Source organism: Cricetulus griseus (assembly GCF_003668045.3).
Source record: "Cricetulus griseus strain 17A/GY chromosome 1 unlocalized genomic scaffold, alternate assembly CriGri-PICRH-1.0 chr1_0, whole genome shotgun sequence".
In the NCBI taxonomy this organism is placed as follows: Eukaryota; Metazoa; Chordata; class Mammalia; order Rodentia; family Cricetidae; genus Cricetulus; species Cricetulus griseus.
Window position 1 is genome coordinate 233,286,952 of NW_023276806.1, and position 18,365 is coordinate 233,305,316.

At 54.9% G+C, this 18,365-nt stretch overlaps 1 protein-coding gene across 2 annotated transcripts in view; it reads left to right on the forward strand.

The window, feature by feature from the left end:
* Window positions 1–15,608, forward strand: part of Scube3 (signal peptide, CUB domain and EGF like domain containing 3) — a 28,986-nt gene extending 13,378 nt beyond the window's left edge. Inside the window, exons 5-22 of one of the 2 annotated variants that reach the window (XM_035450486.1) lie at window positions 97–222; window positions 387–503; window positions 4,935–5,051; window positions 6,459–6,581; window positions 6,927–7,043; window positions 7,769–7,894; window positions 8,103–8,219; window positions 8,354–8,458; window positions 8,643–8,759; window positions 9,178–9,333; window positions 9,513–9,728; window positions 10,083–10,244; window positions 10,449–10,616; window positions 11,080–11,241; window positions 11,608–11,805; window positions 12,206–12,358; window positions 12,458–12,537; window positions 15,459–15,608. In XM_035450486.1, coding sequence (XP_035306377.1) covers window positions 97–222; window positions 387–503; window positions 4,935–5,051; window positions 6,459–6,581; window positions 6,927–7,043; window positions 7,769–7,894; window positions 8,103–8,219; window positions 8,354–8,458; window positions 8,643–8,759; window positions 9,178–9,333; window positions 9,513–9,728; window positions 10,083–10,244; window positions 10,449–10,616; window positions 11,080–11,241; window positions 11,608–11,805; window positions 12,206–12,358; window positions 12,458–12,537; window positions 15,459–15,608 — 2,510 coding nt within the window. The remainder of the gene's footprint in view (window positions 1–96; window positions 223–386; window positions 504–4,934; window positions 5,052–6,458; window positions 6,582–6,926; window positions 7,044–7,768; window positions 7,895–8,102; window positions 8,220–8,353; window positions 8,459–8,642; window positions 8,760–9,177; window positions 9,334–9,512; window positions 9,729–10,082; window positions 10,245–10,448; window positions 10,617–11,079; window positions 11,242–11,607; window positions 11,806–12,205; window positions 12,359–12,457; window positions 12,538–15,458) is intronic. The other variant, XM_035450487.1, reaches the window with a different exon arrangement.
* The last annotated feature ends 2,757 nt before the right edge of the window (window positions 15,609–18,365 follow it).

Sequence of the window (18,365 nt, forward strand, 5' to 3'; positions counted from 1 at the left end):
ATTTTGGTTGGCCCTCAGTGTCTTTACCCCCAACTGGTCCTGTTCTGAGGCCTCCGGGTGCAGATAGAGCACCACCCTCTCCTCTTCCCTCTTTAGAAGGGACGAACTGCATGAACAAGAACCATGGCTGTGCCCACATTTGCCGGGAGACTCCCAAGGGGGGCACCGCCTGTGAATGCCGCCCTGGCTTCGAGCTCACCAAGAATCAACGGGACTGTAAATGTGAGGCACACGAGGGCATGGGTGTGGGGGGGACAGGAGCCCAGGGGCGGGCGGGGCAGGGGTGGGGTGGAGGAACACAGTGAGGAAAGGGTAGCTTTGCAGCCCTGCCAACCTACAGCACAAGGGAAAAAGCAGGCTGACAGGTCTCCTCTCTCTCTGTGCAGTGACCTGCAACTATGGTAATGGTGGCTGCCAGCACACATGCGATGACACAGAGCAGGGTCCCCGGTGCGGCTGCCATGTCAAGTTTGTGCTCCATACTGATGGCAAGACATGCATCGGTGGGTGAAGCTAGGGAGCAACTTGAGCCACTTGTGACAGTGTGGGGCGGGGCTGGGAGCTGCGGGGGGGGGAACGGGAGACCCTGGGGGTCTAGGTGCTAGATGTAGTAACTGATGAGAGAATGAAGACCCCAGTGATGGCAGGTCTAGAGAGGGGTGGCTCTGGGAGACTAAAAGACACACTTGACCATCTGCCCTCCCCAGGGTCTCACGCACCCCTTCCTCCCAGGGTGCAGTATTGCCAAACTAGACACCATTAGCAGAAGTGATAGTCCACACTACTGTAGGATGGTCACAAGACTGTAGGGATGTCCACAAGACTGTAGGGATGTCCACAAGACTGTAGGGATGGTCACAAGACTGTAGGGATGGTCACAAGACTGTAGGGATGTCAGCAAGACTGTAGGGATGTCCGCAAGACTGTAGGGATGTCCACAAGACTGTAGGGATGTCAGCAAGACTGTGGGGATGTCAGCAAGACTGTAGGGATGTCACAAGACTGTAGGGATGGTCACAAGACTGTAGGGATGTCAGCAAGACTGTAGGGATGTCAGCAAGACTGTAGGGATGTCAGCAAGACTGTAGGGATGGTCACAAGACTGTAGGGATGGTCACAAGACTGTAGGGATGTCCACAAGACTGTAGGGATGTCAGCAAGACTGTAGGGATGTCCACAAGACTGTAGGGATGTCAGCAAGACTGTAGGGATGTCAGCAAGACTGTAGGAATGTCAGCAAGACTGTAGGGATGGTCACAAGACTGTAGGGATGGTCACAAGACTGTAGGGATGTCCACAAGACTGTAGGGATGTCCGCAAGACTGTAGGGATGTCAGCAAGACTGTAGGGATGTCACAAGACTGTAGGGATGTCACAAGACTGTAGGGATGTCAGCAAGACTGTAGGGATGTCAGCAAGACTGTAGGGATGTCAGCAAGACTGTAGGGATGTCAGCAAGACTGTAGGGATGGTCACAAGACTGTAGGGATGTCAGCAAGACTGTAGGGATGGTCACAAGAGTGTAGGGATGGTCACAAGACTGTAGGGATGTCAGCAAGACTGTAGGGATGGTCACAAGGCTGTAGGGATGTCCACAAGACTGTAGGGATGACTTGAGGAACTCCGGGGCAGTCAGCTAAGCAGTTGACCCTGGTCCTGGTTGACTAGTGTGGTGAGGTGGTAACTGCCATAGTCCAGTGTCCCTACTGCCAAACAGGCCAGGACATATGGTTTGTCCCTACAGCAGATAGCAGTGGGCTAGCAAGTAGGGTGGCTACAGGCTCGCTTCCTCTTTACCCCTGCAAATCCCCTTCCTACCCTTCACTGGTGCCCCCAGGCCCACCTCCCACTAAGCATCCAGTGGTACTGGCTCTCCACTGTGCCTGTGGCTGCCCACACCCCTCAGCTGCTGCAGCCCTTCCATCCCCCTAACCCTGAACTCTTCTCCTGAACCCCTAGGCCTGACCCAGGTCTCCAGGTGCCCTAATTCCTTAATGTTACCTTTTGATTTCCCTACTTTGCTGCTGCTTCAGTGGTGAGATGACTGGACAAGGTATCCCCTGAGAGAAGTGAAAGGAATGGCTTTGGCTGAGGTGAGGCAGGGTCTCACGCCAGCCAGAGATCGGCGTACTTACCCTGTGGGCTGGGCGTTTATGGAGATAGGTCCATCTGATGGGCCACAGCAGGCCGGGGAAGGACAGGTGAGCACAGTGGTTCTGTGAAGCCCTGTGTATCCAAGGCAGATTCAGGTTAGGAACTGCTCAGTCCCTTGCCTCCTGTCCTGTTCACTTCGGCCACAGGACAGGGGAACAGATGGGCTCCCACAGGGTTCCCAGCACCTGCTCCCAGATACATGTGGGTCCAAAGTGCTGCTGTAGTGGAAAGCTCTCCTGCTCTGCTCTCTCTCTAAGTCTTCAGACCCTACAGCAAGTTCAGGTCTTCCTGTTGCCTTCTTTGGCTGGGTTGTCCCAGCTCCTTTCATATTCTCCTGATAGGGCTAATTCGTCTGCTTGGTAAACCTCCCACCACCCTTTGGACACACCCACACATCCCCAGATTCTTCCAGAAGAAACTGCACGTGGTCTTTAGGGAGAAGAGACAGAGGCCCCATGGGGAAGAGGCAGGGTTCCCTCTCAGGTTTCTGTTCGGATGTTCTTAACATGGCTGTTTTTTCAAAGTGCCCTTATCAAGCTTGGCTTCTTTGGCCCAAGACCCACTGCACCCTCTGGGCATCAGCCAGCAAGTCAGGACAGAGCAAGTGTAGCTTTTCCTTCCCCGTCTCCCCTGCTCTAAGGGGGATGAGCTTACTTGCCTTGGCAGGAGGACATGTCACTGGTGTTAACAGGACACTCAGAGTAGGGAGACTGGGGGTGTAGTGTAGTTGAAACGGAGGGGATTTGGAAGGCGGCTGAATCTAGACTTGCCGCCTCATGCCAGCTTTGCCTGTGACATGCTGTGTGGGGTTGCACCCACAGCCACTCTTCCTGGAGACTGAGAATCTGTTTCATAGTCACTTGATGGGGAACCTCATTTCTTTGAGGGTACCAGGCAGGACAAAGGGTGAGGAAGGAGGCTAATCCGGGGCCCCAGGGATCCCCATATGGGGTTAGTGGTTTGCACCTTCAGGGTGGAGGGTGCAGGGTGGGCTACAGTGGCACCTGCTCCAAATCTAAACAGCTTTTTTACAATGTCAAACAGGGGAAAGGCGGCTAGAGCAGAGCATGCCCACTCAGGCCGTTTCTAATGGTAAATATGTCTGCTCTCCGCTTGCTCTCACCGGCTCGCTAGGGAAGGGCTAACCTGCTGGGGCTCCCACTAACCGCATGCCCAGCAGGGTTCCCCTGGCAGTGTGGGCACTAGACCCATCAGGTGGCAGGAAACCCGAGTCCCTAAGAGCTGGCCTGGGAACCTTTACGCCGATCATCTTCCTGGTTCCTTTCACTCCTCTCCTTCCTCTCTGCTTCCTCTTCCTATACCACCTTCTAACACCCCGTCCCCTTCCCAGCCACCAGCACCCCTGTCACTGCATCTAAGGTCTCTCTGTGCCCTGAGATAAGGCACATCAGAGTCGGATGCCATCCCCTCTGTGAGACATCCTTCTTGGGTCCCTACAGTTAGTACATCACTGATTGATCTCAGCTGCTCATCTCTGCCTGACGTTGGGTTCAGCAGACCTGAGGTTAGATCCTGGCTCTAGCATGTTCTCACCAGCCAGTGTCCAGTGAGCCCTCGTCTTCTCTGACCCTCAGCCCTCACAACAGCACGTAGCATGTGGTCAGTGCCTTGCACAAAGGACAGGGCAAGTTATGCCCTCCTGCCACCTTCCCTGCTCTGAGCAACTATCCAGCAGAGGTGGGCAACTCTGTCCACCTTTCTGGTCCAGCCTGGCATAGGCACCATGTCAGTTCTGTGCCCATCCTGGGTCCTCCAGAGGATGTACACACAGACAGGATCTTGTCCAGGCCTTGGTGGCCCTCTTTCCATACTTAGACCACTTCTGGGGGAGATTGGACTTGAGCTCCTCATGGTCTGGGTGACCTCAGGGAGACCACAATGAGAGGAAAGCACACTGTAGGCCTCTTTTGGAGCTCTGCACACTGCCCTCATTGGTGACAAGGGTGACAGGTCCCATCACTCCAGGTCTCCATGTCAGGGTCTTGTGCACCTGGGGCTGGTGGCTTTCCCTTGGAGCCACTCTCCAAAGCAGCTGCTTAAATCGGCTTCCTCCTGCCCTGCCCTCCCAGCAGACTCACAACCCACGAGAGAGACTTAGCCCGGCCAGGCTCTGAACTCTCTCCTGTGTCTTCCACCTTCCCTCTCTGGATTCTTCCTCTCCTCTAGCCCCTCCCGTGCACATGATGAGTTCATCAGCAAATAAAAGCAGCAGGCAGCCAGCTTGTTTCCAGGTGGACATGAGGGACTGGGAGGAGTTAAAGGTGGATGCCCCAGCTTGGCTATCTCCTCTGAGGCAGGGAGTCAGGCCTGCAGTGTCAGGGAGGAAGATGAATCAATGGGCAGCCCTCAGAGCCTTGAGACACTCTTTCCCACCAAACCTATCAGGAGACTGCCCACCATGGACCCCTCCACCCCCAAGATGGGAAGAAACTGGTCTGTCCCTTCTGTTCCCTGGCAGGCAGAGCCCTCCCTTAGCTTTCATCTCTCCTGCTTCCCCACCCCCACCCCCCTCAGCACATTCCTGCCTGACAGCTCCGGCTTGTACCTGCCTCACTGCTGTCCACCTTGTTTCAATCAAGTAGGGGGCAGGGATGAGGAGCTGTGTGGAGCTGTGCACTTGGGAGGGCTGGGCCTTGGGAGGAAGGGGAGGCTGGAGCCTGGGGCTTCTGCTTAAGGCCCCTGCTGAACTCCAGTGAGGTGGCTGAGGCCTTCCCACAGGCCCAGCTACCGAGGCCAGTGACCCACACCTCCCTCAACAGAGACCTGTGCCGTCAACAATGGAGGCTGTGACAGTAAGTGCCACGATGCGGCAACCGGTGTCCACTGCAGCTGCCCTGTGGGTTTCATGCTACAGCCAGACAGAAAGACCTGCAAAGGTGAGACCAGAGGATGAGGTGGGGACAGAGACCAGAGTTCTTGCACAACCACACCTCCTCAACTCCCTTACAGAGAACCCAGGGCAAAGTTAAGGGGTGTCTCCTGTCTGCCTCTCCCATCTCAGCTCAGGGGCACAAACATCCAACCAGTACTTTGCTGCCTTCTGGGCCTGGCCCCCTTGTTCCTCCTCTCACCCCTGTCACCAGGGTCCTAGCCCTGAATGAACATTGCCATCCCTGAGCTGGAGGGGTAGCTGAGCTCACTGTGTGCCTGAGGTCATGGGTGTTTTTGAACTTTTTGAACTTGTACTCCTCAGGTCTTCCCAGTGGCAATGGAATGAGGCCTCTCTTAGCAAAGCCATACCCAGTAGAGTTAGGAGCACCAACTCTGTCTGCGCCCAGTGCAATGACCCCCCCCCCCCCAATGCTGCCTGCTCCGGGGCGCTGCGCCCCAGCTTCCTCCCTCCAGTGTACCTTGCTCATAGATGTGCTGTGGGGACCGGTGAACTGTATGCAAATTAAAGACCCCTTTGGCTTAGCTGTCATTTGGTCTAAGCTCCCGCACTAGCCACTCTATTTCCCCTCCTCCAGTTAGCTGGGGTTTGTGGGCCATGAGGGCAAAAGGAGGAGGGCAGCCATTTTGAAAACGATGACACATCATGTCTGTGTGCCCTGGTCATGAGAAGTAGTGCTGGGCTCCTTCTTTGTGTCTTTTGGCCCAACAGCTGCAGGAGGGGGAGGGCTGGGGCACCGGGTCAGCCGCCGCAGTTGAGAGGTTTCCTGCTGGGAAGGACTGTTGACAGGTAGGCCTCAAGTCCCTGCCCCCTCCCCTCCAGAAGTGGTGAGGAGCCTGGGTCCTGTCTGCCACCAGCTAGGGGAACTTGACCTCAGGGAGGAAGCTGCTCACCGCCCCTTTCCCTCTAGTACCCAAAGCTGCTGCTGGGCTCTGAGTCTCTCCAGACGGCTCCAGGCCAGTCCCCTGCCTGGTCCCATTCACCATTGCAGCCTCTCTCTTTGCCAGTCCCTCTTCCCTGAAGGCTACCCCTTTCCAGCAAGTCCCTTCAGGCTCTCCATACAACCAGGGCCCCCAGTTCAGCATTCCTGACCCAAACTGTGTGACAGGAGTCAGGGATTTGAAGGGAGAGGCCTATCCACAGTCTTGGGAATGGCTATCAGCTGAAGTTCACATGGCCTCCTGCTACCCTAACTCCAGACAGTTTGTTTGCTACTAGCCTAGGTGTTTCCTGGACTCAGCTCCAAAAGAGAAGGTGCTATAATGGCCAGAGGTCCTCAACAGGGAAGACATAGGGACAGAGGGTGACAGCCAAGTTAAAAGGGACAGGCCAGGGCCCTCCTTTGCTCCTAGCCTTCAATATCGTCCTCATTCTATCTTGTCTTCTCCCCCAGACATAGATGAGTGTCGCTTGAACAATGGGGGCTGTGACCACATGTGCCGTAACACCGTGGGCAGCTTTGAATGCAGCTGCAAGAAGGGCTACAAGCTTCTCATCAATGAAAGGAGCTGTCAGGGTAAGAAGGAGGACCTTCTGGAGAGGCCCTTAGGTGGGAGAGCTTCAGGGATTGCCAGAGTCTAAGCAACCCCCATGGAGCCTGGAGCATCTGTACAGGCAGCCAAGGGTCCCCCTTCCTTCTCCAACATCAGCTTCATACTAAGGCACACGGCTTGGCGAGGGGAGAGTTTTCACCACAATCCAGATCCCTCCAGATGTGGCCTGAAACAGCTAGGTCATGACCCACAGGTTCCAGACCCTGACAGAAACTCCAGGCAGAGGGTGGTCACAGATCGGGAGGCAGTCAGGGTCTCTTTCAGGTGCCCCGAGACGGACTCAGTGGCTCAAACCCTTGCTCTTCCAGACATAGACGAGTGCTCTTTTGACCGAACCTGTGACCACATGTGTGTCAACACGCCAGGAAGCTTCCAGTGTCTCTGTCATCGTGGCTACCTGCTGTATGGTGTCACTCACTGTGGGGGTAAGCCAGCAGCAAGCTCACATCGTCCTGCTTTCCAGCCACGCCAGTCCTCCATCTCTCCACCCTCTAAATGTCTGAAGTCCCTGTGCTGGCTTGCGGTAAAAGAAACCTCTGGGTGCCTGTGTCATGTCTGCATCCAACATGATAAAAAAAAAAAAAAAAAAAAAAAAAGAAGGCAGCTTCCCAAGGCTAGCTGGCAGACAGTGCACCGGGGAACAGCATCCTGCCAGCAAGGTGTTTGTTTATTTGAGGGTCTCATGAATCCTAGGCTGGCCTCCTACACACTGTGTAGCCAGGGTGACCTCCTGCCATCACTTCCCAAGGGCTGAGGTTGCAGGTGGGGACTATCGGGCCCAGACTCTGAGACTTCCTCAGTTCTACCCTCCTTCCCCCTCGCTATCCCTAGAGACCCACCTTCAGTCTTTCTCCCAGTGCAAGGGGAAGAATGGAAGAAGGCTTTGAAAGGTGGTCAAGTTGGCACCTGACCAACAGTGTCTTTAACTGGGGACAGAGAGGACAGGGAGAAGTTTGAGCTCTGCACAGGCCACAGAACCCTTTAATACCTTTGTGAGAGTATTTACCCTGAGGTCTCCCCACCTGACAGATCTGTAGATCTCTGTGAGGCGCTCCCGCACCATGTAGAACTCGGTGTCTAGACACTTGCGGTCCAGCCCCTGGCTCCTGCTTCCCCACCCCTACAGTCTGTTTACGTACTCCCCCTGCAGATGTGGACGAATGCAGCAGCAATAAGGGGGGCTGCCGCTTTGGCTGCATCAACACCCCTGGAAGCTATCAGTGTACCTGCCCAGCAGGCCAGGGCCGCCTTCACTGGAACGGAAAGGATTGCACAGGTGTGTGGTGCCCTCTGCTGGCGGGACCTGGCCATGCGGTTTCAGGGGAAGGCTGGGTTAGGCAAGCCGTTTCAGGTTAAGATGTGCCCAGTCTCCTTGGGGTGCATCTGTAGTTCTGCACATAGGTAATCTCTTTTTCTGAATTAGCCACATGAGGGAGAGGAGAGCAAGGCATGTCCCATATCCTCGGCCTTGATCCCCTTCCTAGAGCCAGTGAAATGTCAGAGCAATCCTGGGGCCTCCAAAGCCATGCTTAGCTGCAACCGGTCGGGCAAGAAGGACACTTGTGCCCTGACCTGCCCCTCCCGGGCCCGGTTTTTGCCAGGTACGTGGGAAGAGGGGGCAGAGAGCTTGGGGGGGTGGAGTTGGCTGTCCAGCAGCTCCTCTGTCCCCCTGGGATTCCTCCAACTATTGGGGGTTGGGAGGCAGGTCAGAGCTGTGACAGGCCCCTTCTCTCAGAGTCTGAGAACGGCTTCACGGTGAGCTGTGGTACCCCTAGCCCTAAAGCTGCTGCAGCCCGAGGCATCCACCCTGGAAACGGCACTACCTCTAACCAATGCCATGGTGAGCACCTGCCCAGAAGCCTTTTCTCCCAACACCTCAATTCTCCTTTTCACTCACCCCTGTCCTGACTTCCTCCTGGACCTCATGTGTTACTTTGTGACGCTCCACCTTGACCTTCCTGTGGCTTTCATGCCCCCCCCCCCCCCCCCCCCCCGGCTGTGCTGAGCTTTTCTCATTCCTCCAGAGGCTGCAGTGTTATCAGTTAAGCAGCGGGCCTCCTTCAAGATCAAGGACGCCAAATGTCGTTTGCATCTGCGAAACAAAGGCAAAGTGGAAGAAGCCAGCAGGATGGCGGGGCCAGGTCTGAGATCCCCTCCAAAAGGTTCCACCAAACTCTCCTGCCCCTCAGCCCCTGTCTGTTCTGACCAGTGAGTCACCTGTACCCTGAACTCTGGACAGAAAAGGGGGAAAGCTGTTGTAGACTAAGGTCTGAGAAGTCTCCCATCCTTCCCTTCCACCGGGTAAACTAGACAAGGAGAGGGCTGCAGGCAGGGGTGGGCTCAGGGCTGCCTGGGCTGGACAGAGAAATGAGAGCCAGGATGGGGAACTCCATCAGTGGAGTCCCTGAGTTAGAAGTTGACAAGGTGGGGGCTGGAGAGATGGCTCAGAGGTTAAGAGCACTGACTGTTCTTCTAGAGGTCCTGAGTTCAATTCCCAGCAACCACCTGGTGGCTCACAACCACCTTTTAAAAAGTTGACAAGGCCTCTTTGTTTTCTAGGTGGTGCCTCTTGCTCTGACTGCCAAGTCACCTTCATCCACCTGAAGTGTGACTCTTCTCGGAAGGGCAAGGGCCGACGGGCCCGGACCCCTGGCAAGGAAGTTACCCGGCTCACCCTGGAATTAGAGGCCGAGGTCCGAGCAGAAGAAACGACAGGTGGGCCTAAGGACACTGTGGGGTGGAGGGCCACAGAGGAGGGCACACAGCCTGGGCCCAAAGGAGATGAGTCAAGACAAGGAGGCACCTGTACTTGTGGCCTCCCCCGGCATCTTGCTCCTGCCGTTGTTGCTGCCCTGCTTTCTGCTCTGACCACTCTCCGTCCTTTCTGATCCCAGCTGGCTGCGGGCTGCCCTGCCTCCGGCAGAGGATGGAGCGGAGACTGAAAGGGTCACTGAAGATGCTCAGGAAGTCCATCAACCAGGACCGCTTCCTGCTGCGTCTGGCCGGCCTTGACTATGAGCTGGCCCACAAGCCAGGCCAGGTAGCTGGGGACCGAGCAGAGCTGACGGAGGTCTGCAGGCCGGGGCAGCACCGGGCAGGCACCAAGTGTGGTAAGAGAGCTTGCTGGGAAGTCACAGGTGTGGGGGCAGGGGGAGGTCCAACTAGGCCCTGGCTCAGCGCAGAGGAAGACTCTGCCTCAGTTGCAGTTCTCAAACTGTGAGGCGGTGAAGCCCCTCCTGCCCACTGTCCTCTCTTCCCTCGCCCCAGGCTGAAATCTAGGATGCCAGGCAGGGCCAGCAGCCCTCCTGCACACAGATTTGACCCCACCACCACCACCACCTCTCTAAGCAGCATTCTGTTGGTGTCCTGACAGTTTCTCCCCCTATCTGGAAGAGTGGGAAGGGGAGTTTTAGGCCCGGGTGGTGGGACATGGGGGGTGGCTAGCGCGGCCGACTCTCCCTCAGTCAGCTGCCCGCAGGGAACGTATTACCACGGCCAGACGGAGCAGTGTGTACCATGCCCAGCGGGCACCTTCCAGGAGAGGGAAGGGCAGCTCTCCTGCGACCTCTGCCCTGGGAGTGATGCCCATGGGCCTCTTGGAGCCACCAACGTCACCACGTGTGCAGGTGCCAGGGGACAAACGACAGACTGGGCTAGGGCGGGCACTGGGATGGCCATGGGCGTGGGATTTTCCGAAGGGCAGGCCCAGGCTCCAGGCCACTCTCCTAGCTGATGTTCTGTTTGTGTGTCTCTGTTCCCTAAGACTGGGGTGACCCCATGGAGTGACTCAGGAACAACCCCATCAGAGTTGGGCCCTTGATTCATTGCAGGTCAGTGTCCACCTGGCCAACATTCAGTAGACGGGTTCAAGCCCTGCCAGCCATGCCCCCGGGGCACCTACCAGCCTGAAGCAGGACGAACCCTGTGCTTCCCCTGTGGTGGAGGGCTCACCACCAAGCATGAGGGGGCAGTCTCCTTCCAGGACTGTGACACCAAAGGTGAGCAGGTTCCTGACGCCACCAGGGGCCTCCCTGACTGCAACTGCCCTCGGAAAACTTTCCCAGTGCCCTGTGCAGACCCAAGTGTGTTATTCCACCATATTCCCCAAGAGCAAAGCCCCAGCTGCCTAACCAAACCTGGGGATACAAAGTAACTAATAATCCCACTTTGCTCTGAGAGTGGGTGGCCACTCCCCTTTCCCCCCAAAAATGAGCTCCTGAATCAATCAGATAGACACTGCTCGGTGCCTGAGGAGGAGAGCTGCTGCTAGAGCCAGCCACCCTGGAAAGTCTCCTTTCCCTGACCTGAAATGATGCCCTGACTGGGAAATGTGGGGACCCTGGAAGAAACATGGAGTCTTTGGTCTCCTGATTTGCCATGAGAATGTGTCCTGCCCATCCACACAGTCCACATGCCCGCTTCCCTGGTCTTAGCTCACGTCTTCCTCCCTCCTGCCTGCAGTCCAGTGTTCCCCAGGCCACTACTACAACACCAGCACCCATCGCTGCATCCGCTGTCCCATGGGCTCCTACCAGCCACACTTCCGTCAGAACTTCTGCACCCGCTGCCCTGGAAATACAAGCACCGACTTTGACGGCTCTACCAGTGTGGCTCAGTGCAAGAGTATGTATGTGGCAGGCCAGGCTTCGGGAAGCAGAGAGAGCTCCTGGAGCCATGGGCATGGGATAAGGGGTGGGGGTGGGGGAATCAACCATCAGGAGGCCGGGCTGGTGGGCTGGCGGGCGGGCAGGCAGCAAGTCCAACCTCCACGAAGGCCCAGGCCCCTCAGTCTCTAGGCATGCAGCATCCTTTCAGGTATGAAAAGGCAGGAGGAAGGGTGGACCCAGAACTCGAAGAGCAGATAGTGAGCTAGCATGGTGGCTACCTTACATGTCTGTCCTCCACCTTCAAACTCTTCAGCCTGCTCAGCATGGCTCCTCTCTGACTTTGCATTGTTTTTCTTGCTCTGTCTCCTGGGTATGGCTACAGATCGGCAGTGTGGTGGGGAGCTGGGTGAGTTCACTGGCTATATCGAGTCTCCCAACTACCCGGGCAACTACCCAGCGGGCGTGGAGTGCGTCTGGAACATCAACCCCCCACCCAAGCGCAAGATCCTTATCGTGGTCCCCGAGATCTTCCTGCCATCTGAGGACGAGTGTGGGGATGTTCTCGTCATGAGAAAGAACTGTGGGTGACTGCAGAGTGGGCTCAGGGAAGGATGGCTGGGATCTGCTGGGGCAAGAGGAAGAGTTGGGCAGTGATGTTGGGAACCACGGAGAGCAAATGTGAGCAAAGTCTTGGGGACAGAAGCTGGCACAGGACAACTGAGGCAGGTTTGCTGGAGAGCAGTGAAGAAGTCCTGGCCTGGGATGCCAGTGCTGCTAAGTGTACTCACTCTAGCCGAGCCTTTTTGTTGTTCTGATCTCATAAATGCCAATTTTAATAGACCATGTGACCGTTCAGTTGTGGGTGGTGTAGAGTAACCCGGGAGCGATGGAAGAGGGTTGCAGGCGTGTGTCTAGGGAGAGGGATGGCTTGTGCGAGGCCCCAGCCCCACTACCTTCTGACATGACACTTGCCTTGCCAGCCTCCCCGTCCTCCATCACCACGTATGAGACCTGCCAGACCTATGAGCGTCCCATTGCCTTCACCGCCCGTTCCAGAAAACTCTGGATCAACTTCAAGACGAGTGAGGCCAACAGCGCTCGTGGCTTCCAGATTCCTTACGTGACCTATGATGGTGAGCAAGGGCAGGAGGTGGAGAGTGGGGGGTCCTGTGAGGGAACCAGGGGTGCAGAGAGTTCCCATCCTCAGCCCCCAACCCTGGTTGACTTGGCAGAGGACTACGAGCAGCTGGTGGAAGACATAGTGCGGGACGGCCGGCTCTACGCCTCTGAGAACCACCAGGAGATCCTAAAGGCAAGTGAATGTCCACTGTGGCTGCTGGTGTGAATGGGCACACACCAGTGGGCAGGCAGAGTGCCAAGTACCAGCATGGCATTCTATTTCCTGGCTGGCTCTTTGAGGTATGTGTTTTCCTCACTGCCGCTTTCCATGAGAGAAGTGAGGCACAGAGAACTAACTGGCTTGCGCACAGTGGGCTCTGACTCTAGCTCATAGAACTGCAGTGTCGCCATGCCGTGTCACACCGTGGGGGAGGTAAAAGAGATGGTGAGAAGAGGAAATGTCCTCTACCTTTTCAGCCAAGAATGTGGGGTAGATGAAATGTAGAAGGGTGCTCTGTTGGGTCTTTTAGACAGGGTCCTGCTAGTTCAGGCTTGAACTCCAGGTCCTTCTGCTTCTACCTCCTAAGTGCTGGGATTATAGAACCCCAGGAAAAAGAGACATTTCCAACATTGAGGAATGAGCAACGCCCATGTCTACAGAGTCTTGCCAGAGTGGCGGTGGTACTCACCTGTAGTCCCTGTGCTTGGGAGGCATAGGCAGGGGGTCTTTGTGGAGTTCTAGTCCAGCCGGGGAGACACAAAATCAGACCCCTTCCAAAAATTATTTTACTTCATTTTTAGTTATGAGCATTTGTGTGGCTATGTGCCTGTGAGAGCTAGGAGTCCAGAGACATCAGATCTCCTGGACATGGAGTTACAGGCAGTTGTGAGATACCCAGTATGGGTGCTGGGAACTAAATTCAGGTTCTCTGCAAGAGCAAGTGCTCTTAACCACTGAGCCATCTCTCTAGCCCTGAACCATTATTTCAAATAGAAGGTAGCGGGTTTGATGGTCTACTCAAGGGCTGAGATGGGAGGGTCACTTGAGCCCAAGAGTTCAGAGAAAAGCCTGGGCAACACAATGGGCCACATCTCAAATGTACTTTATGCAACTGCGTTTTACAAAGCGCAACTGTACTGGGCCTGGTGGTGCAGTTAATCCCAGCACTTGGAAGGCACAGATGTCTGTGAGCTCTGGGTTAGCCTGGTCTACACAGTGAGCTTCAGGCAGCCCTAGCCACATAGTGAGACTGTTTCAAAAAAGGACAGTATAGTTCAACTGTCTTGATAAAAGTGGAGTTGAGAGGCTGGAAGCCCCACCTATTTTAGAAATCTGTGGGTACAGCCTAGAAGCCAGGAGATACGTTGTTGGTTTTGTTGGGGTTTTGTGGGCACAAGTGATAGGTGTGGGGGGGTGTGCACGTGGAGGTCAGAGGACAATTTGGAGAACTGGGTCTCTCCTCCCACAGTGTGGGTCTTGGGAATTGAGCTGAGGTTCTCTCACAGAGGAGTTCTAAGGCACTGCGCCCGGCACCTCTGAGGGGACTTGAAAGGAGCTGCACCAGTGACTCACGAGTATTCTAGTATGGCAGTAATGGGGCCTGTTTAAGGGCCTCGAGACCCCTGTAGTGCCACAGGCTGGGGAAGACTAGAGGAGAAGCAGGACACAGAGGACACACAGCCAGCATGCCGCACAAGGGACCTGACTTCTACTGTGAGCGTGGTCAGGGGTGGAGAAATGGTTGTCAGGCATGCACGAGGCCCTGGGTTCAGCTCCCAGTCCAGGTATTGTCATCATTAAGACCTTGGGGCCTCATCTCGGGAAAGAAAATCCAGAGAACAGAAACCGGAAATGTGTTTCAGACATGAAGTAAACTAAACACCCTGCTACAGCTGCTGTGAAGAGACTAACCTATGGTGGGGCGAGGGCAGAAACATGGACATCAAGCCCAGGCCTAGGGGCTCAGACCTTTCAAATCCCAGCTATACAAAAGCCTGAGGCAGGAGGATGGCACATTGTAGTTCATCTGGGGCTACAAAGTAAATTCAAGGCCAAATTGAACAACTTAGTGGGACCCTGTGTCAAAAAGTGATGAGAGGGGCTAGAGAGATGGCTCAGAGGTTAAGAGCACTGACTGCTCTTCCAGAGGTCCTGAGTTCAATTCCCAGCAACCACATGGTGACTCACAACCATCTGTTATGAGATCTGGTGCCCTCTTCTGGTGTGCAGATAGAGTTACATGGAAGCAGAATGCTGTATACATAATAAATACATAAAATCTTTTTTTTTTTTTTTTGGTTTTTCGAGACAGGGTTTCTCTGTGGCTTTGGAGGCTTCCTGGAACTAGCTCTTGTAGACCAGGCTGGTCTCGAACTCACAGAGATCCTCCTGCCTCTGCCTCCCAAGTGCTGGGATTAAAGGCATGCGCCACCACTGCCCGGCTATAATAAATAAATAAAATCTTAAAAAAAAAAGTAATGAGAAAGCTGGGGTTACAGCTCAATAATGGAGTGCAGCTAGGGGCTGGAGGGCTGGCTCAGTTCCCTGCACCCTACAGCGGTCCAGCCATGACTCCAGTTCCAAGGAATCCAGCACCCTCTTCTGACCGTCTCTGGCACCAGGCATGTGTGTAGCGCACATACATGTACACAGGTGACATACAATAAGTGTACACAGAACAAGTAAATATAGAAGAGACGAAGAGAATGCTTGCCTAGTATATGTGAGGGCCTAGGTTCTGCCCTCAGTGTCATATAAAACGCAAAAAAGAAATAGACCAGTTATTGAAATAGTTCAAGGGCGACACTATGGTAGCCTGGCTCAGAGTGGAAGCCATGGAGATGGCAAAGACTGGCCAGACCCAGGGTGTACTCTGAAGGTTAGAACAGTTTGCTGTAGCTGTGAGAAAGTGGAGTCACAGATGGCAGCTCTGCAGACCAGGGCCCGAGTAGCCAAGGACTAGAGCTGCCATTATTGAGCTGTAGGGCTCTAAAGGAGCGGATGGTCAGAACAGTCCTGGGGTCACCTCTGGGCATGCTCAGTGGGAGATGCTTGGAGATACGGAGAGGGGCTGCTGAGTCTCCACTGACCCTGACAACTGCCATCTTCTGCAGGACAAGAAGCTTATCAAGGCCTTCTTTGAGGTCCTGGCCCACCCCCAAAACTACTTCAAGTACACAGAGAAACACAAGGAGATGCTGCCCAAATCCTTCATCAAGCTGCTCCGCTCCAAAGTCTCCAGCTTCTTGAGGCCTTACAAATAGTGCCCATGGGCCTAGAGACCCAGGTTTCAGAGCTCCGACTCCCTGGCCCTCAGAGCTGGCACCCCAACCTCAGACAAGAAACTGTCTTCCTCTTTTAGAGCAGAAACATCACTACACCAGGCACTCTCCCCTTCTGTCTTCCTAGTTACCTTGTCTTCTCTCTCTCTCTCTCTCTCTCTCTCTCTCTCTCTTCTCTCTCTCTCTCTCTCTCTCTCTCTCTCTCTTACATGTTCCTCCATTCACCGTTGCCCCAACCAGAGGTGAAGGAATGGAACTCTCTCCTCTGCCCACCTCACCAGCTCACATCCCCTGCCCCCCCCCCCCCGTCTGGAAGGGTGCTGGAGGCCCAGAATAGCAGGATCGGGCCTGCTAGGAAGTTGGGGAGGGTAAGAAAGGCTTCTGACATTACAGGGTTGTGCCTTGCAAGCCAGGAACCAAACTACAAACCCCACCGTGTTCTCCAGAGTGACTCTTTACAGCCTAGAGTCCTGCCAAAGAAGCCTTTGACTTACCAGCTGTGTGCCCACACAGTTGTCAGTCTTACCTGCACTGCTTCTCTCGGCTGCCTGTCTGCCTGGGGCTGACCCCATGGGGTTTACAGTGGTCCTTACCACTAGGCTGGCAAACCCTGGCTTAGTAGGGCAGAGCAACAGGCAATATCTTGTCTGCCAGAGCCCAGTTGAGGCTCCCACAGACAACACTCTCAGACAGCTCTGTGGGACAGAAAGCAGGCTTTTCAAGCCATTGCTCAGAACAGACGGAAAAGAAAATGTATCACCTAAAGATCCACCCAGCCTGCAGAACAAGTGGAAGACAGCCTCAGACACGAACCCTTTTCTTGCCAGTCCTCCCTGGCCCTGCTGTGCCCTCACCGCACCTAAGTGCTCCCTGGGGAAGGCCCACTCCCCTTGCTAAGTGCTGTCCTTAAAGAAAACTGGCCATCGACCAGCCTAGACCTCGCTCCACAGTTGTTTTTCCCTTGTAGCTCCAGGTGGCTTGTGGGCGCTACCAAAGAGGACCCCACTCTGCAGCCAGCCTGGAGCTGCCTACCTCTGGTCTCGGGCTGTGGGCAGCAAGAAGAATGTGTACCCGTGGCAAGCCACCTGCCCACCCTGTCCACCTCTGAGAAGTGCAATCATCAAGTCTTTCTATGTTGTCTAGAGGGAGGGGTTGTTTCTTGTTTGTTTCTTTTCCTCTTAGAATAACCCTATTTATAGCTGTCCAGGAGAGAAGAGTACGTTGCGTGGAGGGACATTGGTTTGACTCTCATAAGCCTTAAGCGCTAGAGCATCTCATCACTCTCTGTCCTACCTGAGGCCACCCAGAACTCCAGGGCCTTCAGCAATCCCTCGGAGGTGCCAAAAGCATAGGAGAGCAATTCTGGTAACTTGATGAAGCAGGAAGGAGAGGAGCTGTTGACTAAGCTGGCCCTGCCATCCTGGAGCCTCTCTGTGGACTCATGGTTATAGATGCTGATGGGACTGGTCAGTGTCCACTCCAAGTAGGGGAAACCCCTGTCCTTCCGCTGCCTTCATGTTTCCCCTGGCTGCACCTGGGAGAGGATCAGGATGGGCCAAGGAAGGTGGGGACAGCCTTGAATAGGACGGTTATCCATGTGTGAAGCTGGTGAAGGAACAAGAACCAGGTATGTGCCTGACGCTGGCCACCAGCCTCTTAAGAGTTGACTTCCAGCCTGTCTCAACTACTGTTTTTCAAAAGCACGAAGAATCCAGTCCATGCCAAGCCCAGGCCCTGCATAGGTACTACCCTTAGCCCGGCTGCTGCCTGTCAAGTCTCTAGCATGCTCCTCCTAGCTCCCCCAAGGCTGTAGTCCTAGACAGTCACTAGCCACCAACTGACTCCTCAGGTCCAACTCCAGGTGACTGCCAAGAGATTCAACACTAAATAATCTGATCCCCACACACACACCAGCCAACAGCAATTAAAGCTAGCTTCTTAGACATCTGTTAGCCAACACCGTGGGTGGGGTGGGGGTCTGCTGTCTGTCTCTCTGGGTCAGAGAGCTATTATAAAACCGTTAAATGGCTTCATATAAGGGTGAATGGGCATGTGGAGGGGATTCTGTACTCCCCCAGAAGTGCCACAAACAGCCAGAATCAACTTTGACCATCCTACTAGAAGCAAGGATAACTTTCAAGTGCTTTCTCCCTGCTCCCTTTCCTGTCATAACATACACAAGAATACTTCCTCTAATCATTTATTGTATGGCTGGGGGGGGGGTACCTGAGTTCCATGTACAGAGGAAATCAAGCGACAACTTGATACTGCCAACCAAGTTGGCAGTCAGGCACCCAGGCAGAGCTGCTGCTGAATGGACAGAGGAGACTGGCCCTGGGGCACCTAACTGGGGGCTCAGTAGATGGGATAAGGATAACAACTCAGGGACTTTCTAGGACTGCACAGATTAGATGAGGTCTGTCTCTAGGCGGAAGTGGGGGAACAGGAAGCCTTCGTGAACTGACCCAGGAGCTTCTCTGCAGGCCACATAACCACGGCACCTCATTCACCGTGGCGCACACCTGCCCTGATCTAGTCCCATCCTGAGAAGTCATTTTCATGAGGGCTCCAAGTGACACATCCCAAGAGGATCCTTGGGTCCTCAGATGCACAGTGACACCTCTGTGGCCCTCTGCCTCTGTGCTGTCAGGCCAGCCAACCCCTAACCCTGAGGATGATAATTCTCAGAGCTGGGAACACACTGCCCAGCACCCGGACTTCAGCAGCCCACCCTGAGCC